The sequence below is a fragment of the Mytilus edulis genome, chromosome 1 (assembly GCF_963676685.1).
Source record: "Mytilus edulis chromosome 1, xbMytEdul2.2, whole genome shotgun sequence".
NCBI classification, from domain to species: Eukaryota; Metazoa; Mollusca; class Bivalvia; order Mytilida; family Mytilidae; genus Mytilus; species Mytilus edulis.
This window is the reverse complement of record NC_092344.1, coordinates 110,552,299-110,580,287: the sequence shown is the minus strand read 5'-3', so window position 1 is coordinate 110,580,287 and position 27,989 is coordinate 110,552,299. Positions and strand designations below refer to the sequence as shown.

Here is a 27,989-nt window from a genome sequence, read left to right as displayed (position 1 = left end):
TACATGTGGGATTGCATCGCATACTCTTTACGTCACAAGTCTAAAATGAAAGTAGCCCTTTTTCACAATATAGTCCGGAATATTTATCTTTATTTCTTAAAAAAACAAATGTCCATACTGGCATTTCATTGTAAAAGAAAAATTTTCTATTAATTTTTGGGATACAAAGGTCTTCTAACTATTCGGTATTGATTGATCGAATCAACAAAATAAAAAAGTGTAAAAATGTATGCGGATAAATATCAATTGAACTACTTTTATCGGAAGAGGACGTAGACAAACAAAAACAAAACACATTTATTTTACAGTTTCAGTCGTCATTTGAGATGAATCTCAAAATGGGCACGGCCAATAATAAGGCCTTTCGTTGCTGTTGTTGTTTTCATGTTAGAACAGGTGCCATTTTCATTGGTATCATAAATTTGGTATGATTATTATTTATCGATCCATTTCCGTTTATAAAACACACGATAATTTCTACAATATACAAGTTTAATTGTTATGAAATAACCATGTGACTGAACACAGTAACTTATCTTCCAGTTGTTATTGATAAAATTCCGAGAGATGTCATCACTAACATTTGAGAGAAAAAATATCTCCATGTATTGACTACATGTAGAAAAAAACAAAAGAATGATGTACCTAATTCCACATAATTCATTAGCCCTCCAACTTTTTCTAGTGTCTGACATGCGCGTAGCTACGTTTACGTCAAAACACCCGGGCGTACACTTGAATTTTGAAAATAAAACAAATATTCAACATAGAATAAGAAAAACTGGTCAAAAGCACATCAGCCTTGTGCTTCATTTTTTCAATGGATTGTAATTTTGAATAAAAAGGGACTAAATTTACTCAAATAGATTATTTAATATATTTCTTCGAATCTTTTGTAAAAGTCTGAATCTAGTACTATGAATTCTACGAACTTTTCTTATATTTAAAGCAATTCACTATCTGCTCAGATTCGATATGCTGTTTGTATTTTTGTCGAGCCAGTGATTTATGTCCCAAAAGCGACACAAAGCGGCGTCAACATTTAGGTTCCGAATGTGGATAAAGTCTTTTGAATGACTCTCCGTGAAATTTTATGAAAGTTGGACAGAAACTGTTAATGATCAAAAGAGTATTCAGAGCAATATAATAATGCAATTATATCTTTAATTTTCCCACATTTTAAGGACAAAATGTATTTCTTTCTGCAATTGATAAGTGGTCGCAGTTTGGGCTTACATTTTGTTATTTCTCAATTACATGAACTACTTGTCGAACCTTCATCGAATTTTATGAAAATGCCAAAGAAGCTTTTTCTATTACTTATGTCTAAAGCTAAAATTTTGAAAGCATTTTTTTTTCGTTCATTTTCTGTTCTTCTCTGATAGACAGCCGGATAACCGGACTCTTCTTTACACAGTTAATGCTCAATTTATAAACCTTCGTAGATTGTCGTGAAATATTCCAGTTCAAGAAAAAAATATCAGAAGAAAATTTTAGATTTTTTTTAAATCCCTTTAAAGGAACGATAAATTGATTGACTATTTGTGGGGAGAAATCCTAGGTGTTCCAGAATTTTTTTATATTGCACCTCTTAGAAATATTTTTTTCGTGTTCATTAAAAGGTGCTTTTGTGGATTGTATGCTCACTCACGGCACCATTTAAACTTATTTAAAAGTAATATTGGTTTGGACGTTTTCTCTAAAACCAATGACCATTAGGATAGCTTCCAGTTTAACACGATGAATAAGTTAACATATTACAAGATTTAACCAAAACAAACAAACAATTTAGATTCAAAAGTATGTTGCTATCAATGATTTTTTACTGACAGGAATCATTATGGTATCTCATTCTCGATAGCTTTTGGGAGCTTTGTCCCTTTCGAACCCACTACCAGCAGGTGCTTTAACATTGAACGATTGGCATCCCTAATGCATATCCCTCGCCAAGTCTTGGGCGTACACATAAAAATGACCCTGCTACGCCACTGTCTGAAAATTTATTTAAGATTTTATCATTTATCTTCACTTCATCACCTTCATAAATGTATTGTCTTGATTCTCTTTTAAGAAAAAATAACTATTAACTTAAGCATGTTAAGTAAAGACAAATTAATGGTTGCTGTTCAAATGTTTAAAAAACAATTGAACAAGTGCTTTAATATAAACTGAAGGTAGGGAAAAGTGAAAGTATGGGTACATACCAGTATAAAGAGAAAATTCCATAAGATGACTAGTGATACAAATGCAGCACTTAAAAAAGTTTAATTTATCAAATTTGTACTTTGATTATTACATTTTTTTTTACAGCTTGGGTTCATGTTTATGGCATGCACTTTAATCTTCGCCTCAATTCATCCAGAGGTCCTTGAGAAATCCATGCAAACATGTCCAGTAGGGGACAACACCAAGAACCAGGATATTGTTATTGATGTTAATGTCAAAGGAGACCAAGTCAAACTGGAGACTTGTGGGGATGTCATGTTTGTACAGAAGAAGTTTACAAAAGGTACATCAAGAAACTTGGTAGTAATGGTTGTCATGCTCATTTAAGAGGATGACAATTTGGTTTCACATTCAGTAAGTAAATAAGGAAATATTGTATGATTGCCAACAAGACAAGTACAACTGTCAAAGGAAATCCAGGGACTTCCCTGATTGCCAAAAAGACAGACAAACGGTTTTTAATGTACAATATTATACAGTTTGAAAATGTCTGCATTGATAAAATGCAAATATTGCAAATCTTATATTAGTTTTTGAAAAGAACAAACAGTTTTGATAATCTAATTATAAGGAATTGCACAATATAGCAAAGTGGTTTATTTGAATGGTTCTAGATGAAGTTATATCATGTATTTACAATTTGTTTGAGTCATCTGACAGTGTAACTACATTTATATACTTGATACATGTAATGCAGATCTTAGAATAATTCTTTGTAATGGGGCTTTAAGATATTTACCAAGCATATATTTATTTAGAATTAACTAACTTATAATTTGCTTTACAGATAACCTTTGTGTTGCCTTTGCTATTGTGATGTGTATGATAACAATAACAGGATTCCTAATCTATGGTATAATGAAGGTAGGTTATAGCAATAATTGGAGTGCAGTATTTTTGTTATTTTACTTTTTCCTATTGCATGGAATGTTGATGATAACTTATACAATCATACAAAATCAGAAGTGAACTTTATCCAGGTCAAAGTGCATACCACTCATGTTGCCATGTCACTTTGATAGACAATTTGTTTTTTGCAATATTTGATGCTCTACTTGACTTTTAGACATTGTATCTTGATATATTATAAAAAATATTAGACAAAATGTACAAAAATCACTTATCAAAATCGGACATATACACAAAAAAAATAATTTCAACAGCCAGATTCTTTCAAAATTTTCCAAAATAAGGGATTTGATTGATTGTTGGTTGCTTTACGCCGCATTATCACAAAATGGCTATATCGCAGCGACCAAAATAAGGGAAGAAACATTGCTGATGAATTATTCATTTGCAAGTAGTGACCATGCTACATGAAGCCATTTTCTGTGTTCAGGTGTTTGAATTTTGTATTTCCTGTCTGACTTGTTTTTATATTTTGCAGCATAGACCAGGCTACATGATGCCATTTTTCTGTGTTCAGATGTTTGACTTTTGTATATCCTGTCTGACTGTAGTTGGATATTTCTCCTATGCTCCAGATATGAAGTTGTGGCTGTGTCAAGAAGGATTGGTATGAAGTTAACATTAAATTTAAGCTACCGTTCAAGTTCTACAATTTTCTGATGTGTCTTACCAGAGTTATGGGACTTTAACTGTTTGAATTCAAGTAATTTTCACATGCTTTCAATTAATTTAAGAATGCTGTGTCTAAATTATTTGTAGCTTACAAGTTTTGTTTGAACTGTTTATTTAGCTCCTTTTCAATCATGAAACTGTTCCTATTATTCCAGAGTTTCTAATAAAAGGAATTTTTCAGATGTCAAGCACTAACTAAATACTTTTGTCCCAATTTTTCTACATACTACTTAACAGAATGATGTCATATTTGGTCAGCAGCTTGACAGTGATAACTTTATGTCAAGTTAAGAAAAAGGTTGCTTAATTCTAGCCTTTATAATGCTCATTGTGTCAGCCTATTGAAAAACAAATCTGTTTGGCTTATGTTTGAAATTTATAATAATAGAGATAATTGTAACTATGCACCAAGTGGCAAAGAAACTTATGAAACAATCAAAGGTACACATAAGACAACAAATTTAACAGCCATTGAAACATTAAGAATCAGTGGGCTTGATTTTGAAATATTTCACATTCTATTTTGATCTTTGAAAATATAATGTATACCTAGTCTGTGATTGAAAGGAAATATTTTTTGTAGGCTTGTCTCCCCTTGATGGACAGACTATTGGCAATGGACCGTGATATTCTGATGATTCTTTGTCTGATCTGTTTCATTTTATGGCTGTCATTTAAGGTAAGTTTCAGAGATATGCATAAACTAGTTTCTACTTTGATATGAAATAAATGCATATATGTAGGAATTTTGTCATAATATCTATTCAAGTTGGAATAAATATTCTATACCATTAATTCTGTCAGGAACATATACTGTAATATTTATTCCTGTAGAAATAATATTCCAGAATATTTTCTACTTTTGGAACTAATATTATGAAGGAGCTTCTATTCCTAGACACCTCGACCAATAAAAACTGGCTACCACGAAATAGCCTAAATGCGGTGCTTAAAATTGGTGTTAAAACACCAATAATCAAAATCAAATAAATTACAAGGTCCACTGTACAAAGAAAATGACAGTTCGATTGGGACATTCGTACACATGTACTATGAACACATAAACTGTTTAGAGTATATTTTTTTTTATAAAATATACATAACATATCTCAATAAGAATGCAGTTTATGTAAAGTGATGTCAGAATCACATTTTTTTCCACTATAGTAATTTAAATTATGTTAAGTCACTTATAAGTTATATTGCTTTAATTCTTATATTTGGGGATGAATATGAACTAATGTAGCATTAAGTTAACATCAAATGTTTAAAGTAAAGAAAGTTGTAATCAATAAAAAAAAGATTGAATAAATACAATTCATCTAGTGTTTGGTTAATGTCAGATGCTCAAAATCAATACAAAAGTTTGTAACATATGCGACATTTGTTTTAACAATTATTGAAGCACAAATTGTATAAAAATAGAAAGTGATGACTCAATGCAATTATTATTTTTATGCCCATGTGGTAGAGGAGTACCCTTATCTATGTGTACGTCCCAAAATTAGTTTCCGTTCTCTTACTTTAGTTTGTCTTAACCAAATGTTATGAATCTTATACACAATGCTTATTACATTTTGTACTACAAAACATAGATGTTTGAATTTTTGGTGGCCTCACTTTTACTGTTCTAAAGTTATGCCCCTTTACAAATGGAAAAACATGCTGAATGTTTTGTTTCTGTTCTTTTCACTTAAATTTGCCTCAACCCAATCTTATCAAACTTATACACAGTGCTTGTTAGCACAAAACTCTGATCAAGTACACATTTGGGCTATGTCCTTTTATAATATTACATGCAAGCTGAAGCATCATCTGTGTCCATGGAGACAATTCCCCATCTATTTTAAACTCATCAAGTTTCATTTGATTGACCAATAAATGAACCTGGTTTAGAAAATTGGGATAAAATTAAAATATCATATCATGGTAAGTAATAGACAGAAAAAAATTCCTTATCTCACTTTTAAAATAAGATGGTTTTGTTGGTGTAGTTTCATGGAAATAATTACATTTTATTCTAGTCTGAACAATATAGGTAAATTGCAGGTATTTTGAGTTAATAAATTAATATGGTTCTTTGGTAGACTATCAGTATCATGTAGATGTTTTATTAACAGATTTGTCTAATACATTTAGCTTTACACTCTGTATTGATGAATACTGAATACTTTCATGATTTATATTATAAAGGCTTATCTGATTGGAGTGATCTGGGCTTGTTACAAGTACTTACAGATGAGCCTAGTAAACAGAGATGTGGTTAGAGAATATACTGTTGATCCTGATTCTGAGGTACAAAATGTAGATAAAAACTGTAATAAAGTCAAATAAAGTAGCAGATATTTGCTCTTATAAAACAACATTCTTTGTACTACATCATAAATCAATAGAAATAAATAAAAGATAAAACTGATTTCTTTCAACGGATTTGTTTATGGTACGTTTAAAAAAACATACCAGGGTACTAATTAAAAAAAGGACAAGAATGCTTGTTGATTATTAATAAAAAAATGCATCGATGGAAGTTCAGTATAAAGATGAATTATTTAGTAACATTTGAAAGATAATTAATCTCATTGTAAACTTTAGTTTTGGGTTGGAATATTATTTTAAATAGAAATACACAAACAGACAATATCACCTACTTAAATATGCACATAATATTGGTTTATGTCTGCTAAATTTAAATTTTTATATGATGAGCCAATAAATATTGTACTTTCAGATGTTACTTCCTCCAAAGTATGAAGATGCTGTCAAAGTTCCCATGGACCAAGCTCCACCACCTTATGCATCATAGAAAAATTAGGTTACAGCTCTCTTGTACATACGTGATGATATAGATGATATTGAATGAAGACAAAATAAATATCTGTTTTCATTGGACTGTAGGAGAGCTATTTTATTTTCGTAATGCTTAATTTAATAGGATGTCACTTTTTTTATTGTTAAAGCTTTATTGGATCTTAATTTTTGCCATTTTTCTGGAGGATACAGGTGATAGAATCATGTATTACAAAATATACTGACTTACATGTATGTTAGTAAATGTATTGATTTAAATTATAATGTCATGTGTTTATGATGTGTAGGAAGATTATTTCCAGTGTTTCAGATGTGTAAGAAGATTCATTTATACTCATTATCAAGTTATCCGCAGTTTTTCTGTATAATTGAAAAATTAATGAAATACCTTTAGGTGTAAATTTTACAACTATGGTATGGATTTCAGAAATACTGTTTGACTTGCATATTTAATAATATTTACTATCTTCATCATAATTTGACATGTTAGGTCACAGTATTTAAAAGTTACATACATATCTTTGACCCTATGAACTTGTGAAGTGATAAACATCTTTTGGACCAAGTTAAATTGAATACTTTCCATATCAACTGTTTTCCAAAAAGGCCCCTTTCAATTTGTCTTTCAATTTGAGATATGTTCATATGAACATTGTGCAATTAGATATGTGATAGATTTATAAAATGGAGTTTCTTCAACATGGTATAGAGACGTTTAACTCATTCCTTATATTTATATTACTTTGATGTTGAAACACTACAAATATTGTTTTTGGAATTCTTTATTGAAATAAAGTTGGTTTTACCTAAATGACTTATCATGCTTGAGGTTAAACCTTCTATTCATAATTGCAGAGCAAGTTATTGCCAGTTATGCCATTTGTATAATGCCATTGTCTTCTTTTAAATTTTAGTCCTTCCTACATGACCAGTCAAAACAGGACAGGACAGTTATTTTGAAAGCTTTCAATGGACAGAAGATATTTTTTGAGGGGGTATTTAAGTTTTACCCCTGTCCCTCTGTATGTATGTACATCCGTTCATACATCCCAAAATTGGTTTCCATTCTCTAACTTTAGTTTGCCTCAACCAAATAATATGAAACTTATACACACTGATCATTACCTTAAAACACGGATCAAGTGTGAATTTTGTGGCGTCACTTTTACCATTCAAGAATTATGTCCCTTTATAAATGGAAAAATAGCTGAATTTTCATATCCATTTTCTAACTTTAGTTTGCTTCAACCAAATGTTATAAAACTTATACACAATGCATTATCACAAAACACAGATCAATAAATATCAGATGATGTGGTATTAGTGCCAATAGACAACTCTCCATCCAAGTCATAATTTGTAAATGTAAACCATTATAGGTCAAACTATAGCCTTTGAATGAATTTTGGTGGCTTCACTTTCAGCTTTCTAGAGTTATGCCCCTTTACAAATGGTAAAATTGCTTTAATTTTCGTTTCTGTTCTCTTATCTAGTTTGCCACAACTAAATGTTATGAAACATACATAATGCTCATTACCACAAAACTCCAATCAAGTACAAATGTGGGTAGCATCACTTTTACAGTTCTTTAGTTATGCCCCTTTATAATATTATATGCAATTAGGAGCATCATCTGTGCCAATGGACACATTTCCCATTTATTGACTTTATAAATAGATTATTATGTATTAATTTTGGTAATCACATGTCATGATATTATGCAGGCAGAACTAGTACCAAACGTTTCACCAGATATTTTTGATGTGTCCGCTATTGTACCATAGCTGTACCAAATAAAAATAAATCACCATCTACACTTGGCCTTTACAATAATTCTTAACTTAACTTAAATAAAAGAAGACAATGTGCAAGCATCAGTAAGACAGCAACCCCAAAATCTCATGAAACAAAAATGACAACTAAGGTCATCACCTGGTCAGTACATTCTTTCACCTTTTGCATTCACTCCTACAGTGACAGTAAACGTCTTCAACAGAGATCACTTAAGATTGCATTCAATTTATTTAGGATGAAAAAAAGAACAGCCATAAAGCTTCAAACACCAATGAAATACTTGACATAAGACAGCCATAAAAACTCCTTGTTAAACTTTTTTGTAAGAACTTGACCTCACCACTATTATAAAAGGAAAAATAAACTAAGGAATGTCAGAACTGACCGTTCAAGGGCTGTATAGCCAGTCAAGGTTGTTAAGGTTTATGTACCCTTCTGTAGCCATTTTTGTACGAACTTTTCAAACTTCAATTGTATCAAAACTACAGATATAATGAATAATAGAGATAGGCCATTTTGTACATATTCCAAGGGGAAACTTGATGCAAAGCATTATTTTTTACTGTTCCATTTCATTTAATAGAAAAAGAGGACTTTGTGGCAAATAAATCAAGATTTTTATAGAAAATCCACAGCCTTTATCCTTGTACTCTCATATTTGGCAATTTGATGACTGATAGATATAGGATTATTGCATGCAGTGCTAGCATTAATTTCCTTAAAACAAGTTTATAAATGTAGTTATTGGTTAAGACAAGTATAAATATGGCCAAAATCAAGTACACCTTTTAGGGTGTGCTCGACTTTAGTGACTCAGCACGAGGTGTTTTGGAATTTACAGGTTACTTAGAACTTTTTGTAAAAAATAAACACTAGCACATCATAGAAAATCAAGTGAGTAATTTATGTTTCAAATTTTATAACAAAAATCTCTGTATTAAAGGCTGTGGATTTTCTATAAAAATCTTGATTTATTTGCCACAAAGTCCTCTTTTTCTATCAAATGCAATGAAACAGTAAAAAATAATGTTTTGCATCAAGTTTCCCCTTGGAACATGTACTAAATGGCCTATCTCTATTATTTATTATATCTTTAGTTTTGATACAATTGAGGTTTGAAAAAATCGTACAAAAATGGCTACAGAAGGGTACATAAACCTTAAAAAAAATGTCTGATGTCAATAAAAAACAGAAAAATGTACTAAAATCAAATGTTCAGTTTTTAGCTCCCAACCATGGCCGTGTAAAAAAAGATAGCTTATTGTGACTTCATATCTGACTGAGAAGTATTTATCAAACATTTGATGCATTTGTTCAAAGCATATTTTCTGTAATATTTCGTAAATATCAGTCCATGATAACTTGAGTATCAATTGGTAGAATAAATGAAACTTCTGGAAGCTCGACATAGGGATAGTGATCTTGCAGTGGTGCTGTTAACTAATTACTTAAAAGCTTTCTATTTTAGAATGTGGAAGACCTGACTGCTTCATACTTTGTATATAGATGCCTTATGTTATGAAGATTCCATCTGTTATATGTTCATTGTCCTTGACCTCATTTTCATGGTTCAGTAGCTACTTGAAAAAAGTTTTTTTTTTGTAATGTTAATTTCCACATGTAAAGTTACCTGTGACCTAATTATACACCAAGGACTAAAAAAACATAATTTCAATACCAACATCTATTGTTCTTCCCATAATCTCCCATGTAGGAAAAGCCAGAATAGTAAAATTCCAAATGTAGGAATAGCCAGAATAGTAAAATTCCAAATGTAGGAATAGCCAGAATGATTGTAAGGGTACATGTCTCTGGTTTGGTTTATATGACCTTGACCTGATTTTCTTGTATCATGTTAAGTTATGTGACACTTGTAGTAAAACTTTATATTTAGGACTACCAACATAAAATCTACGGTCAGTAAAGCAGGTTAGGCATATCAATGTGTGCACTCTTGTTCTTTTAACAATGGTTTCAGGATGAGCTTTCCATGCTCATAGTCGGATCCCGGGGGGGGGGGGGGGCTTTTGAGGGAAACCTTTGGTTGATTATATAGGGAATCACTGGAACGAGCCCCCTTATAAAAAGTTCTAGATCTGCCACTGATGCTTGATTAGCCTGAAACTTATAGATTGGAGATATGGTTAAGGGGAAAAACATTAATTTTGGGATCAAAATGGTGGTCAGGGTCAATTAAGTATAAAATGGGATAAAGTAGTTTCCCTTGCTTGATTTGAATAAAACTTGCATAAATGGAAGGGAAAAGGAAAAGCCTTTAGATTTTGTGGTCTATATGATTAGGTCACTGATTACAAATAGGCCCTCTGTGGAAAAAAAATATTGATTATATAGAGAATTACTGAAGCATGACTGGAGCGGACCTGCTCTCAGACAGTCAGTGGGCACCACTTACGAAAATTTCTCGATCTGCCTCTTTGTAACTTGATTGGAAAGAAACTAATAGCGATGGACGATTTAGGAAAAGGGAATAAGCCTGGTGATTTTGGGATCATCAAGTGATCAGAGGTCGAGGTCACTTACTATAAAAATACATATTTTGGAACAATTGTTTCCAGGTTATAAGTACTATATATACCATGGTTTTTACGAGTTAACATATTTAAACAAACGAATCCGAAGGATGAGTTTGTTTAAATATGTTAATGAGTAAGACACATGGTATATAAAATTTGTAATATAAATAAAATGATTGACAGCTTTAAGACCTTCAACTAATATTAGACACTGATCACGTTACAGTTTTATCCAATGAAATGGAAGCGCGCGCAAGTCACTTTTGCGTTTCGTGTATGATCGTCTGTGTATTTCATGTAATAGAACCCCTGAATTTGCAGACAGTAAAGAAAATGTCGGATTTTCCCGATTTTTTTTTAGTTTTGCGCCCCGTGTATGATTGTAGGCGCAGGTAATTTCATAATGTCATCAGACTGAGGTAAACAAAACTGTCGGATTCCAGCGACAAGGATTAAATAATTATTCTAATGACGGTAAGAATTGTTTTTTTTAGTTTTCAATGTATCATACAAATTAATCATATTTTACAGAATTTTCATCTAATTGAAAAATGCTTTTCTTCCGTTATTTTATTAGATTATTTATTAAAACACAATTTTAATGATAAAACAATATTTTAACAGTGGCGGATCCAGGGGCGTAGATAGTGTACGTCCGCTAACCATGTTTTTTCACAGATATTTGTAGCCGATATTTATTCCTTTTTGTATAGGTACCCCCTTTTTTAAATCGAAATTTAATTGAATTTTCGCAAAGGAAATGATAGTTTTACATTTTATTTTTTTCAAAACTGAAAGAAGAAACATTTAGTAATTGTTTCTAAAATTAAAGGAATTCGTAACAATCCTATATAGTTTGAAAAGGGTTTCTTGAAATGTGGTACACATAATTTATTGCTTTTTCTTATAAAATGAAAACAAATGAAGATCTTGACCTTTTAGTACGTTTTACAGTTTCCTAAATATTTTAGAGGCGGAGCTTCAGCCATGGAATAACATGAAAATGAATATGTTATACCATGGCTGAAGCTCCGCCTTTTTTCCTTTGGATTCTAGTCGAGTTGCATATTTAATTAGCAAAGTACGGTACAACATAAATTTGCATATAATATACCATGGTTTTCCCTCACCACACTTTTTAAGCAAATTATTTCATAAAAACATCAAAGGAAAAAATCCAATTTATGTTACAATAATGGAATGAAACATATCAAGATGAGAGATGCAAAAACAGGGATGAAACTTATTGACTTGGGGTATATGAGGCAATGGTCATGGTCCCTAAGTAACTTTAATAAATTAAAACCATTGGAAAATGGTTTCAGTTTATAACTAAGATTTTAAGCTTGCTTGTTTTGAATGAAACTTTATACAGATAGATGTAAGACATATGGCAGGAAGGGAAAGAGTCATTTTGATGTATGTGTATATGCAGAGATGTGTATACTAGTATATGTCTGGTATATGTCATGACAAGGTCACAGTTACTAAAAAGAAAAATTGTTTCAGAATGGTAATTTGAGTTCTTTGTAAGATGTAGGAAAAGGTCAGAAGCTTATTGATTGTGAGATCGAAGTCGGCAAGGGGAGAAAGACTTGCTTTTGGGCTATATAAGCTATTTGTTTAAAGCTTCATACTTTCAGAGGGTAGAAGACCTGGGTGACTCAACCCCTGTATTTTCCGAAGTTTACCTTTATTATACTTCCATTGTCCTTGACATCATTTTCATGGTTCAGCAATTGCTTGAAAATTATTTATTTTTGTCATGTGAATTTCTCACTTATTATGAGTGTCAGATAGGAAACCTATTGTATGATGTGGGTTCCTTCATACGCTGTAAAGCAAAATTATATCCGGGTGAAATTTGATCCGGAGGAAAAAATGTGACAGTAGTTGTTGTTATTTTTTTATCCAGAGGAAAATATTTCCCTGTGATATTTGTTCCTTTGCCGTGAAATTCTATCTGGGTAGTTAACTTATTGAATAGTAATTAGAAAAATCTTATCCTTTACAAATACTATGAAATAATAATAGTTTATTTGAATTAAAGCTAAATTGTTAAAAAAAAAAAAATGTATTATGATGGGAAATAATTTCACAAACTATCATTGACAAAATTTCCTGAAATATTCAAGTAAATATCATTCTTTTAAAAAGAAATTATCGTGAAACATAAAAAAGAAAACCAGAAGTAATTTCAAAGATCGTAATTGTGAAATAATATCATGATTAAATAAGGTAAGTGAAATACAGTAAAAGTGAGTTGTTTTCAGATCTCAGTACAAATATAAATTAAAAAGAAGAGGTAGAAATAGAGTTGCATTACTACTGTTAACAGTAATGGCAGAATTTGATTATGATGATATTTTTAACTATATTCATAGTTTTCTATATAAATAGTTTTGTCTGGGGACAAAGATGTAGTTGTTGATTATATGGAAATCAGATAAATCATAGCATAACAATATATTGGAACAAAAGGAACTTTAACAGCTGAAGTATTTACCTGTGAAATATTATCTGTCTTATTAAATCATGTTTTGAATCATCTTTTTATATAAATGAATATATAAAAAATAAGATTCAAGGAAAAATTTCACTATGAAATAGATTCAGGAATATTTAAAATATAAATTGCTCATAATTACCTCCCTTTGATAAATTATGCAAATTTGTTCTACCTTTGTGAAACATTTTATAATTATAGTCGGGTATATATTGATTGCGAGTAACTTACATAGTAGTTAATGGGATTCTATTTCACAAGGTTCTGTGAAATATAGTACGGCAAATATATGCCGGTACATAATATCCACTATACACAGATAGATTACCTGTGAAATTCCATGCCTGGAAAAAAATTACTGTGACAAATTATCCCCAGGATAACATATCACAGAGGAAGAACTAAACCGTTACACCTACATGTCATTAATACAGGGTTCACCTTATTTCATGAAGGTGGATTATCATGTCCGTATCTAAGATACGATAAAAAGCAATATGTCAACTATATTTTAAAGAATGACTGTAAGATGTACATGTCTGACTGGTTTGTTTTATCCGACCTTGACCTTTATTTCACTGTTCATTAAACAATGTGGGTTTTTTGTGGATTGATTTATTTCTCAGGTCCTATACACAATAGAGCAACTGTATTTGTCGCATGGAATGATTAATAAGATGTACGTGTATGTCTTGCAGGTTTCCAATAACCTTGACCTCATTTTCATGGTTCATTGGTCAATATAGAGGTTCATGGTTTAGTCAGTTAGATAGATAGTACTAAAAGAAATAAGTCAACTATATTTGGTGTATGGAATGCTTGTAAAGCGTACATGTATCTGTGGCATAGTTCATCTGACCTGACATAATTTGAATGGTTTATTGGTCAATGTTATTTTTAGCTAACCTGGCCCGAAGGGCCAACTGAGCTTTTCTCATCACTTGGCCTCCGTCGTCCGTGGTTGTTAACTTTTTACAAAAATCTTCTCCTCTGAAACTACAGAGTCAAATTAAACCAAACTTGGCCACAATCCTCATTGGGGTATCTAGTTTTTTTTAAATATGTTCGATGACCCGGCCAACAAACAAGATGGCCACCATGGCTAAAAATAGAACATAGGGGTAAAATGTAGATTTTGGCTTATATCTCTGAAACCAATGCATTTAGAGCAAATCTGACATGGGGGTAAAATTGTTTTTCAGATAAAGATCTATTTTCCCATAAATTTTCAGATTAATGTGACAACCTGTTGTTGGGTTGCTGCCCTTGAATTTGTAATTTTAATGAAATTTTTCTGTTTTGGGTTATTATATTGAATATCATTTTAGATAGAAATAAACTGTAAACAGCAAAAATGTTCAACAAAGTAAGATCTACAAATAAGTTGACCCTTTAAAGAGTTATTGCCCTTTATAGTCAATGTTTTACAATTATTGTAATTGTTTGTCATCTTTTACAAAAATCTTCTTCTCTGAAACTACCAAGACAAATTTAACCAAACTTGTCCATATATAATCATCATTAGGGTATCTAGTTTAAAAATGTGTCCGATGACCCCGCCCGCTAATCAAGATGGCCGAAATGGCTAAAATAGTGCATAGGGTAAAATGCAGTTTTTGTATCATATCTCTGAAATCATAGCATTTAGGCGGCAAATCTGACGAAAGAAAAAATGTTCTTAATGTCAAGATCTATCTGCCCTGTAATTTTCAGACCAATCACGCAACCCATTGTTGGGTTGCTTCCCCTAAATTGGTAATTTTAAGAAAATTTTGCAGCTTTTGGTTATTATCTTGAATATTATTATAGATAGACTAGAGATAAACTGTAAACAGCGATAATGTACAGCTAGGTTATATCTACAAATAAGTCAGCGCGAACAAAATGGTCAATTGACCCCTTAAGGGTCAATGATTAACCATTTTCATAAATTTTGTAAATATTTGTAAATTTTTACAAAATATTTTTCTCTGTGACTACTAGGCAAAGTTCAATATAGGTAGAGATAATTGTAAGCAGTAAGAATTCTCAGTAAAGTAAGATCTACAAACACATCACCATCATCAAAGTACAATTTTGTCATGAATCCATCTCGTGTTTTGTTTAATATGCACATAAGATCAAGGTGAGCGACACAGGCTCTTTAGAGCCTCTTGTTTCATGGTCCTGTCAGTTTATCAGGTACATTGAATAGTAAGTTAATATATATGGTGAATGGAGTTATTGTTAGATGAATGTGTCTGTCTGGAAGGGTTCATTTGACTTTGATATCAACATTATTTTTCAATCATGATTAAATAATAAGCAGGCAAACATTTCAGTATGTATGTGCAATATTGTTTATTAGTTGTTGTTACCTAAATAAAACTAACTTTCGGTAACTACCGTACGAGTACTCTCAGATCGATACTTTGCATTTTCGGTGTGTTTGTTTGTTATTTATTGTCATGTATTGTTCTGATGAGCCTAGCCATTTTGATTCGTTTTTATTGTCTCGCTTTGACGGAGACAAAAAGCGAGCATAGATATGCTGTTTCCAACGTCGTTGTCGGCGACGGCGTCAACAATGTTTTAGTTTGTGATTAGGTCTAGTTTATGGTGAACCACAAGTGGTAGGTCAATAATATTTGGCCAGTATGCAGTTGTATAAGCATTGGTACATCTCATTTCCATGGATATTATTTGGCCCCGTCCCCTCAGTCATGGTCTATTGGCTTCGAAACTTTTGCTTATTTTGCATGTATTAGTTTGTGATTAGGTCAGTTTATGGGGAACCACACGTGGTAGGTCAATGATATTTGGTATGAAGTTGTATAAGCATTGGCATATCTCATTTCCATGGAGATAATTTGGCTCCGCCCCCTTAGTTATGGTCTATTGACTTTGAAATTTTTTGTAAGTTACTCATGTATTAGTTTGTGATTAGGTCAGTTTATGGTGAACTACAAGTGGTAGATCAAGGATATTTGGTATGCAGTTGTATTAGCATTGGCAAATCTCATTTCCATGGAGATAATTTGGTTCCATCCCCTTAGTCATAGTCTATTGACTTAAATCAGAGACATATGTATATGTCTCTGCTTAAATTTTTGTAAGTTATGTATTAGTTTGTTATTAGGTCAGTTCAAGGGGAACCATTAGTGATAGGCCAATGTAAATTGATATTCAGTTGTATAAGCATTGGCACATCTCATTTCCATGGATAATATTTGGTCTCGACCCTCAGTCATAGTCTAATGACTTTGAAACTTATCTAAGTTTACATGTATTAGTTTGTGATTAGATCAGTTTAAGATGAACTGCTAATTTAATGTAAAATCAATGATATTTGGTGTGCAAATTTGTCAGTATTGTTTCCATAGAGATTATATAGCCCCACCCCTCTTCATGCTTCATTGACTTCGAAATTTTTACATTGTTTACAGGTTAATTTTTGTATTTAGATTTCGGGAACGACTTATAACATATGTCAACGGTATTTGGTATGCAATTGTATTAGCATTGACACATCTCATTTACATGGCGATTGTTTAGCCATGTAACTCAGTCATGGTTCATTGACTTTGAATGTTTGCATAACTCGTGTAAGATGTTAAGGTATTGCTATTTTGATTTCAACATTTGCATAATCAAAATTACAAAAAGGCGAGACATATCTCTGTGATAACAGTTTATTATAATTTATTTTGTGCTGTTACTTCAAAGATTAAGTCATATTGGAGGATTTGGTGCCAACAAACATCCTCAACATTCCTGTCCAAAGTCAGACGCTGTAAATCAGTGCTTGTTGTTTATTGTATCGATCTGACGTCTCGTTTGCACGGAAGCGTATTAGGGACATAGAAAAAATAAAAGTAGTAGTGAGCTTTTTTTCCAAAGTCGAAATTTTGACATTTCAAATCTTAAAATTTCGACTTTAACTCGAAATTTTAACTTTTCTTATCTTGAAGTTTTGACTTTCTAAAATCTTGAAATTTCGACTTTTCAAAGAGTCGAAATTTTGACTTTTTTAGAATTCGAAATTTTGCCTTTATAAAAAGTCGAAATTTCGACTTAAACTCAAAATTTCGACTTAAACTCAAAATTTCGACTTTTTTAAAACTGGAAATTTCGGTTTTTTCTAAACTCGAAATTTCGACTTCTTTTTAACTCAAAATTTCGACTTGTTTTAAACTCAAAATTTCGACTCGTTTTAAACTCAAAATTTCGAATTTTCCTAAGTATTTATACGTTTGCGATTACCACATTCACAGTCATTTATATCAGCAAGCGGAGAGCCATATACATCATAAACTTAAGAAGCACATTTTAATAAACTAAACAATTTTAAAGAGGTTATTTTAGATAGAAAATCTTGTTCTTGCCGAAGAATAAATAAAATATGTTTCACGTTCAAATACATATTTCAAGTCTGGACTTCAGATATGTGTATCAAGACAACCCCGTTATTCCGATACACCCATGTTACGACATACTTTTATTCAACAGTCTGATATATAAAGACAAGGGTTAATAGTTGTGTCATAAGAATGTCAACTTGTAGAGTTTAATCAATATTTCAAAAAAAAAAAAGAACCATTTATTCATTTCAAAATTCCAAAACTAGAAAACCGAGCAGCTCATTTGTCGTCCTGAATATGCATGGCATTTTTGGCTACTTGATTTACCATTGTTAAAACAAGGCAAAGTCAGTGACTTGCTATAGGGAAACCAAACAGGCCTTTGAAACTGCGATGCTATATGTTCTCAGATGTGACGATTCTATGACAGTGTCGTGGGAAATAAAACATGGAACAAAACCTATTTCAAAATATAAATTGCCAAAATGTGTGGATGACGCTTTAATAATTTGCGTCCATGGCTACTCCTTCTAAAATTGTAATAACTGTGTTTGAATACTAACATCAAAGTTTTAAAAGAGATCAAAGTCGAAATTTCGACTGTAAAAAATATCGAAATTTTGAGTTTAAAATAAGTTGAAATTTCGAGTTTAAAATAAGTCAAAATTTCGAGTTTTAAAAAAGTCGAAATTTTGAATTTAAAATAAGTTGAAATTTCGAGTTTAAAATAAGTCGAAATTTTGAGTTTAAAAAAGTCGAAATTTCGAGTTTAAAGTGAAAATTTAGACTTTTTGTAAGTCGAAATTTCGAGTTTCAAATAAGTCAATATTTCGACTTTTCAAAAATTCGAAATTTCACGATTTTTGAAAGTCAAAATTTCAAGTTTATGTCAAAATTTCGGGATTTGAAAAGTCAAAATTTCAAGTTAAAGTCAAAATTTCGAGATTTGAAAAGTCAAAATTTCGACTTTAAATAAAAAGTTCACTGCCAATTTTATTTTTTCTATGTCCCTAATACGCTTCCGTACGTTTGTTGTTTTGTACATCAGGCAGTTGCAATTTTTACGTTTTGATTTCACAACTTTTCATGTAATGGTCTTTAACAGCTGCATTGAAAAGACTGTCGGGGTTGGTGGAATTAACTTGACAAGCAAAAAATTAATGGAACATTTTTGTGTATCGAGGGAGGAACATTTCAAATATGGTCATATCTTTGGTTTACTGTCTTTAGTATTTATGCATGTTCTACTTATTGTTATGTCTACTACCATGATGTTGTATTGAACAATAAAATATTATATTTAAAAAGTAAATAACATAGGATACATATCTTTATTTATTGTCTCTGACTAGTAACTAGATTATAAAGCTTTCAATATAGAAAAGAAAGACATCAGTATCTTGGACGGCGGTTAGCGGTTGCACTTTTTTTAGTCACTCAGCATTCACATGTGTATTGATATGTGACCACTTCCCACTGTTAAGTGTGTAAGCATGTCCCTTGATGTATACATATAAACACTTTGGTCATCTGATTGGGGAGGAATCAGTGTTCCTTGATTGCCATCGCCATAAGTCCTCGCCTGAAAAATGGAAAACATCGAAGGCCGTAAGCTATGCTTGAAAAAAAAGACGTATACATATACTAATGTCGAGTTGCATCTTAGGTGTCAAGATATAAAAAAAACATAACATGGAAGGCCAGAAGCTATGCTGGAAAAGAAGACGTATATGTATATACTAGTGTCAAGTTGCACCTTTGGTTTCAAGATATAGAAAAACATAACATGTATAACATTTCATTGTGAAAACTTTAAAACTTATCTTCAATGTATTCAGTGAAAGCAAATTTTGAGTAAATGTTTCAATCATACATTCATTTTGGCCTGAAAACAACACAAAACTGGATATAAAATGTGTAAATATGACACATCGGCCAGAACAGGCATGACAATCTTCCGTTCTAAAACATGTTGATGTGATACGGAGATTTAATATAAAACTGTTTACAAACAATGGAGACTACTCTTTACCGAACATTAAAATATTCAAATAATAACTTGGAGACATTTTGCAAAAATAAATTAAAAAAAATATCCTGCCATAAAATGGAAATAAAGTTTAACGGATTTGGGTTCCAAACTATAGGAAGAGTTGCTTACAAAAATAAGTTTTCACATAAATTTTGCTGAAAAAAAAACAAATTTCCAAAGTCTAGGAAAATAAGAAAAACTTCCATAAACAATTTCGTAATAGCAGGTACACTACTTTAATATCAATGTTTTGGTATAGGTTAGTTGAAGTTCCCATCAATTTCGTACTCTGTACACACATATATGAAGAGAACTGTTTAAAATAGAGGTTCCCATTTTGATCAAAATTTCGATAAACGTGTAAATAATAATGTGTCAGAAAATATTTTGTGAATCCTTTTATATTCATACCGCTATGTTCGACGCTATAATAGTTCGCGCATGTACCCACTAATATTATATTTCTATAACCCTCGAAAAATATTGTAATCTAGTATTTCGGCTGCATACAATAACGGGATAATCCTGTTCGTGCATGAATATGCAGATATGTATAGATTAAGCTAATCTTACACATTTCCTTTAATCCTTTTGTTGCTTTCCAACCCAACTCTTCCAACGCTAAATCTGGTTTACAATAAAAAGATCCTATGTCCTCTGGTCTACGGTCTGCTATTCTGTACTTGACCTTATAAAGATAATTAATCTTGATCGTATAGAAAACATTTCAAGTACTCCATGGAACATTAATCTAACTTTAATTTTACAAAACATCCTTTAAAGTTTGAGTTATATATGGACATTCCATTAAAGTCCAGCATTATTTCAGCAACACCAGAGAATGACGAATAATATTTATGGGTTGATGCCATGCATATTCTACAGGGGCGGATCCAGCCATTTTAAAAAGGGGAGTTCCTAACCCAGGACAAAGGGGGGGGGGGGGGGGGGGTTCCAATTCCATGTCCCCATTCAAATGCACTGATCGTCCAAAAAAAAGGGGGGTTCCAACCCCCGGAACCCCCCCCCCCCTCTGGATCCGCGCCTGTTCTATAGAGCTTGTGTTTTCTGTCAAAATTTCATTGAAATGAAAAAAAAATAACATTTTTGCTGTCCTCCCTCTGGTACGTTCTTTAAAATAACATTGGAACCGTATTATATTATTATGGATATTCTATATCTTATGATATAAATAAGTGTTTAATAGAATTAAACCTGTTACCTATTACCTTATCTGTACGTTCCGCATCTGACAGGCGCACCACCAAACGGTGTATTCAGGATTAATATGCTATATACACGGGTCATAATCACAGGGTTGACACTACTAAATTGTCAAATGGTTACCTATTGTAGTATTTTAATCAGTAAGATACTAAAAATCTGTGACTAAAAATAAGGTGTATAGGTACAGTTTTCAATTTGTTAGCGGGCATGACGTAAAACAGCGAATCAAAGAATTCAACTTTATTTATAACTTATATAGGACAATGCTGTTGATTAAAAAATACTTCATTCCAGGAGCTTTCTAAATAAATTATATTACCAATAATTGATAAGTTCCAGTTCGACGGGTTCAAGCAGAAAGATTTGATAGCAGAGAAAACTGTGTATCTTATAATCGGCATGACTTTATCAGATCACAATACTAATACTAAAATAAGGCTTGCGCATAGTTATATACTTTAATTCAGTCACGGACCCGCGTTATCACGGGTGTGTTCTAGTTTGAACTATTATTTTATGTTTCTTTACAGCGGATTTCATTGAGCGTGTATCGAAAGGTAATATCTTGATAGCTGAACCGTGAAGTCATTGTAACGGTTAGGTGAACTACCCTACTTTAAGAACAGACTAGTCCAACAGAAAACAAATCGATCCGTCTGTCTTCGAAAGGAGGGTAGTATACCTGACCTAACAATGACTTCACGGTTCAGCTAACAAGCAAGCTAACCTAAGATACTACCTTTCGCTACACACTCAATGTAATCCGCTGTAATCACTCTGTAATGTTTATGTCATATTGTTATATTAATGTAATGCTCTTAATGGGCCCTTTAATTTGGGAAACAAAAATATTGTATTGTATTGTATTGTATTCATTAATGGTAAATGACTTATATTTGGATTTGCACGTGTGTCTGACACATTGATTTTCAATTCATTTTTTAACAGACATACTTGGAGAGTTGTCTCATTGACAACCATACCACATCTTCTTATATCTATAAAAACTAAAAAAAGGAGATATTGGAAATACATAATAGATCATAAAAGGAGACGGTTTCTAAGCAGAAAAGATAAAGTGCCACACTTACTTGTTTACCCGAGGATTGACTCATAGCATTTATCATATCCAGGACAGAATAACATTGGCCTGATCCTATGTTGTATATCTGTAAAATAACAAGCAATGTTCCATGACATCGTTTGGTGTCTGAGAAACATGAAAATTGAATGTAACTACTAGTATATGCAATAGATACTTTATTTGCATTTTAAACTAAGCTCAAGCTAACTTGTGCAATTCAGTGCTAGCCTAGAAAAAAACCGCCCAAAGTTCCAATCAATGGATAGTATGCTGAGAACTTTAATAATTTAAAAATAATTATGCACCATTATATATCATTTTCTGCTGACTATGCAGTACTGGCTTTGTTCGTTGTTGAAGGCCATACGGTGACCTAACATTGTTAATATCTGTGTCATTTTGGTCACTTGTAAAGAGTTGTCTCATTGGCAATCATATCACATCTTCATTTCTAGATACTCTTTTTTTTGTTTTTTAAATCTCACCCGTAATCCACATTCCTTTTCCAGCTTTCTTTGTGCCAATACATGTGCAAAGGCAAGATCCACCACATGAACATAATCCCTGACACCTATATGGCAAAAATGGTTATAAGAGGACAATTAATCTGAAGAAAATAATAGCGAAATAAACATGACTATTGCCAATCTTTATGACTTGAAATGCATTAAACATTTGCCACTGGACATCAAGCAATAATAAGTACTTATCGTACACTTATCGAGTCTGAATGTTAGTTAGTTAGTTAAAATAAAATATCCGCACAATATCTGGTGTCAACGAGATATGTTAAAAATATAAAAAATGGTTTAAGTATATGCTAAGTATTCGAGATGAATTATAACGAAATCTTGTCCGAGTTCTATATTATATTAAGATAGAGTAAAATATTTACCCGTGCCATCGTGGGTATCAAAATCATTTCCATATATGACAACTTCCGATCTTTTCCCAGCGGCTACCTGAGCACAGTATGCTATTAGGTATGCTGGTGGACCTTGTGTGCTGTCACCAATCTTACCCGACTGATGTGCACCCGCTACATTAAAGTAACGTAGAATAATTATGTTCCAGCCCTATACAAAATATATAATAACAAACTATTATATGATTTATATTTTACATTGGAGCAGTTGTTCGGAACAACTGTACAACCATGGCAAGAATATTACATACATAACACCAACTACTTAAATAGGAATAGAAAGACATGAATACAACCATAAAAAGCTTCTAATTGAGCTTGTTTTGTATGACAAAATAGTTACAATTTATCTTTTTACCTCAGAAATACGTATACAGAATATATAAATTTGTGTGTAGGGTATTGAGGCCTTTAATGTACCATAGTACATAAGAGTTGTAGATTGGTGGGCATATTGGTTACTTATATGACTTACTTGTTCTGCTTTGCACAAATCCTTGAACAGTTCTTCCATACATTGCTTTGTTTTGCCGTACGGTTTAATACCTCGTCCAGTGCGGTGTTTCTCATCAAGAGGTAAATATTCGGGAGAACCATAAACAGCCGCCGAACTTGAAAATATTAGGTTTTTAACATTGTGTTCTTTCATTACCTGGAAAATAAGAAGAATATATTATATGTGATTTTAAAATTCAGCCATCAATTTTAAACGAAATGGAGGATCGCAATAAAATGACACTTCGAAATTTAGAATGTATGGAATATCACATTATGTCTTTTATAACAGGCTGAATAATTGACAGTACATCTGTGATTCAGTTAAGATGAAGAATAACGGTTATATTAAACTCAATATATTTCCTTCCATCAAGGAGATACCGTAAGTGTAAAAAGACAATGATTCTTTGATGTCAAATCTATTACGAATCAACAATTAAAATAAATTGGCCTTATAATATTAAGACTACATGATGTCTCCCTGTATCATGCTTGTCTATTTCTAAGAATATATACTTACCTCTATTAAGTTTATAGTTCCGCAAACATTTACTCTGTAGTACAGTAGTGGTACATCACAAGATTCTCCTATAACCTTAAGTCCGGCTGTATGTATCACACTGGTGAATTTATGCTGCAATGGAGTAATGTATAGCGTTAGTAAAGTTATACTCCGTGTACACATCACAAAAAGTCATAAGTACAGTTTCGAAAGGTTGCATAACTTATGAAATCTTGTAAAGAACCGAATTCTAAAATACAACACATAGTTAGTGCAGTAAATCTTAAGGTCGACATGATTGATAATTTCATAAAAATTTCCAAGCATACTTCTATCAAAAAACTTTATACCAAGCACACATAATTATCAGTTTACCTTACTAAATAAATCCTGTAGAGCAGATTTATCAGTTAAATCTATGCTGTAATTTGTAATTGTTGTTCCACATACTTCTTCTATTCTCATCATAGTTTCTGAAAAAAGGAAAGAAACTTCAGCTGAAATTCAGCTATACAATACTACACACGACAATTATAGTGCTACTTTTTTCATAAAAAAATAAATAAAGAAAACTTGTCTTGTCGCCAAGAGATAGTTCATAGTACTTACCATGATTAGCGTTAATAAAGTTGTCTACAACAACAACAGAATATCCTGCATTGATTAGTTCTATTACAGAATGGCTACCAACAAAGCCGGCTCCTCCTGTCACCAAAATACATCCACTTGACATTTCTGTAAAAAAAAAAAAAAAAAAATAAGCCATGTAAAAGCTGCATACAAACCGGGTTTCTATTGTCGTCATGACGATTTAGAGTATGACATATGTAGGCAAATGTATATTGTTATGGATCGTGTGTTGGTCTCCTGATGTACTAAGTATTTTGGTTTTATTGGGTTTTTGTCTCATTCAGGTATGTTGTTTATCCTACGTCATCCCTTTGTCATATATACTTTACTTTTTTTGTAAAATACGATAATCTCTTCTAAGTTACTGCATGGGTTGAACAAATACCACAACGAATATGGAATCTTGGCATGGTTTTTAATTTTACTACTAACAATGACCGGTTTTAAAAGAGACCACAGGTCTATAAACAATATGGAATTTCTCATTTTTAAGTATCTGTAGGTTCGTGATGCAAAAACTCGTAAAAGACGAGTTGCATGAGTCACGGTGAACAGGATGAAAGAGAGGGTGTAGTCTTACGATTAACTTTAAATCACGAATTTTTGAGCATTTTTATAATTATTTTAGTTGAAAAGACTAACAACTATGTATAGTATGAACTATATCAAAATTAATGTGAATCGAGAAGGTATAGTTTTTTTTTTTAAGGTTAAGTTAATTGGAAAGAATTGCTTGAAAAGCCTGTAAAATAAGATTAGAAGAAAGGGGAAAAATAATATGCTAGATCTTCAACTGCACGGTCAAATAAAGAATTGAGAGAGTCGAAAAACAGGTAAATAAAGAATATTTTGTTTCAAGAAATTAGATTACCATGCGATGCTTTAAGAAATTTTGGACATTAAAAGCTGCCGATATCCTGGGTACAGTTATATATAACCCTTTCAAGTATGTACTTAGTTGATTTTTTTACAATGTATCAAATGCTCATCTTGGAACGGTTTAAACTTGATCAACCTATGCATGTGTCGTCATTCTTGTATTTGGTCATTTTATTTTTATTTCCTTTAATAGATCTTTCTATATATATGTTATGATTTTATCCGTTCTGTTTGACTTGTTCCAGACAAAAGTAACGTTATTTATAAACGTCGGGTATTATATTTATCATATTGATCTCTTATGATATCAGAACTTGATTTTCTCATTTTCATCCCGAGGTAAAAGCTATATAACCTACTTACATTCTTCAAATTGTATAATATGTATGCACTTTCAATAGAAACATGTTTGTACTTTTGCTGTACAATCGCAATTCATGATTTCCTTCAGAAACACCCAATGGAGGTATAATTCCATGTCGATGTGCAGTTTTACTGTGTGAAAATAATAAATGTGGATAAATTATTGAAAACGCTACAAGTCGAAACCCAAAATTGCGTTCTTACCTTTGAAATTATTCAGTTTTGTTCATCCCGGATATACAAATCTCACATGCTAAGTTTGCTTGGTCATTTTATTTTTAAAACATTGATTTATTTTTACCTAGCAGAATCAGTCTTGCGTAACATTTCTGTATAATGATAATTAAAGTTTGAGTCCAACATACAGAAGTTGACAAATTGAAGGCGATCTACGTGATCTGGCCTCTGGTCAGTGGTGGATAATTGTTTTTATAGCAATGACAACACAACTTCATTTTTGTTCAAATCAATTTGACAAATTTTGTCATAAAATTGTTAAAGAAAAAAATTACAAACACACACACATTATAGGTAAATCATTCCATAAAAAAATATATTCTGACACATTTAAGTTTTTCTTTTTTTTTTCTACACACTGTGGATGTGGGTTGTGATGCAGTTTTGTACTGATCGAATCGTGGTTTCAGTCGAAGTTGTATATAATTAAGGGGTCCTTAATGAGCTTCTAAAATATTTCAGGATCTCTATGATATAAATTTAAATCATCGAGGACACGGCCATATTTCAGGTTCTCTTAGAATCGGTCAAAATTTGAGTTCTTAAAAAACTTCAGTTTTTTTTCTCAATGGAGCATTTCAGGACTGCTACAATTTTACTTCAGGCCTCCTTAAATGTGTTTGGAGGTCCACAGATCAATTTCTGGACACCCTAAAGTATTCAATGCACCTCGAAGTCCTGAAATATTTGAGGATATCCTGTAATCGAATTATGGAGGTCATGAAATATATTAAGATTCCAGAAATCGAACAATGAAGGTCATGTCATATTTATTCATGGGGACCTGAATACATGGGTGTGTCGGATATTGTAACTTGAATCATGGAGGACCTGAAATATTTATTCATGAGAGCACCACTTCATGGGTTTATTGGTTACCGTAACTTGAATCATGGAGGACCAGAAATATTTATTCACGAGGACCTCAATACATGGGTTTATTGGTTAACGTAACTTGAATCTTGGAGGACCAGAAATATTTATTCACGATGACCTCAATGCATAGGTTTATTGGTTACCGTAACTTGAATCATGGAGGACCAGAAATATTTTTTCACGACGACCTCAATACATAGGTTTATTGGTTACCGTAACTTGAATCATGGAGGACCAGAAATATTTATTCATGAGGCCCTCAATGCATGGGTTTATTGGTTACCATAACTTGAATCATGGAGGACCAGAAATATTTATTCACGAGGACCTCAATGCATGGGTTTATTGGTTACCGTAACTTGAATCATGGAGGACCAGAAATATTTATTCACGTGACGAGGACCTCAATACATGGGTTTATTGGTTACCGTAACTTGAATCATGGAGGACCAGAAATATTTATTCACGTGACGAGGACCTCAATACATGGGTTTATTGGTTACCGTTACTTGAATCATGGAGGACCAGAAATATTTATTCATGAGGGCCTCACTACATGGGTTTATTGGTTACCGTAACTTGAATCATGGAGGACCAGAAATATTTATTCGCGAGGACCTCAATACATGGGTTTATTGGTTACCGTTACTTGAATCATGGAGGACCTGCAATATTTATTGCCGCATGAGGACCTCAATACAAGGGTTTTTAGTTATCTTAATTCGAATCATGGAGAACCTGAAATATTTATTCATGAGAACCACATTACATGGGTGTATTGGTTACCTTAATTCGAATCATGGAGGACCTGGAATATTCATTCATGAGGACCTCAGTACAAGGGTTTATTGGTTACCTTAATTCGAATCATGGAGGACCTGGAATTTTTATTCATGAGGACCTCAATTCATGGGTTTATTGGTCCCCTTAACTCGAATCATGGAGGA

General features: G+C 32.2%; 2 protein-coding genes across 3 annotated transcripts; one reads left to right on the top strand and one right to left on the bottom strand.

Moving 5' to 3' along the window:
- LOC139499616 (lysosomal-associated transmembrane protein 4A-like) lies at window positions 1-7,426 on the top strand. Its single transcript, XM_071288364.1, has 7 exons — window positions 1-425; window positions 2,311-2,509; window positions 3,014-3,090; window positions 3,614-3,742; window positions 4,391-4,486; window positions 6,001-6,102; window positions 6,536-7,426. The coding sequence occupies exons 1-7, from the start codon at window positions 327-329 to the stop codon at window positions 6,608-6,610; spliced, it is 777 nt and encodes a 258-aa protein (XP_071144465.1). The 5' UTR covers window positions 1-326; the 3' UTR covers window positions 6,611-7,426.
- Window positions 7,427-19,106: 11,680 nt separating this feature from the next.
- LOC139517921 (UDP-glucose 4-epimerase-like) lies at window positions 19,107-26,247 on the bottom strand. 2 transcript variants are annotated; one of them, XM_071309467.1, is made up of 10 exons: window positions 26,134-26,247; window positions 24,667-24,792; window positions 24,433-24,530; window positions 24,076-24,189; window positions 23,533-23,709; window positions 23,028-23,208; window positions 22,618-22,703; window positions 22,140-22,217; window positions 20,395-20,509; window positions 19,107-19,371 (listed from the first exon to the last, which is right to left on the bottom strand). In XM_071309467.1, exons 2-10 carry the CDS (start codon window positions 24,788-24,790, stop codon window positions 19,316-19,318), a joined length of 1,029 nt encoding a protein of 342 aa, XP_071165568.1. In that variant the 5' UTR covers window positions 24,791-24,792; window positions 26,134-26,247; the 3' UTR covers window positions 19,107-19,315. The 2 variants fall into 2 exon arrangements, with proteins under 2 accessions (XP_071165568.1, XP_071165576.1); XM_071309475.1 differs by lacking the exon at window positions 26,134-26,247 and adding an exon at window positions 25,930-26,061.
- Window positions 26,248-27,989: the final 1,742 nt, after the last annotated feature.

Excerpts from the sequence above, each read along its gene's own strand:
- LOC139499616 (XM_071288364.1), top strand. The coding sequence starts at position 327 with ATGAATCTCAAAATGGGCACGGCCAATAATAAGGCCTTTCGTTGCTGT. Across the intron at positions 2,510-3,013 it reads ACAGAAGAAGTTTACAAAAG|ATAACCTTTGTGTTGCCTTT; the intron begins GTACATCAAGAA and ends TTTGCTTTACAG. Across the intron at positions 6,103-6,535 it reads CTGTTGATCCTGATTCTGAG|ATGTTACTTCCTCCAAAGTA; the intron begins GTACAAAATGTA and ends TTGTACTTTCAG.
- LOC139517921 (XM_071309467.1), bottom strand. The coding sequence starts at position 24,790 with ATGTCAAGTGGATGTATTTTGGTGACAGGAGGAGCCGGCTTTGTTGGT. Across the intron at positions 24,190-24,432 it reads TACAGGATTTATTTAGTAAG|CATAAATTCACCAGTGTGAT; the intron begins GTAAACTGATAA and ends ACTCCATTGCAG. Across the intron at positions 23,710-24,075 it reads GAACTATAAACTTAATAGAG|GTAATGAAAGAACACAATGT; the intron begins GTAAGTATATAT and ends CTTATTTTCCAG.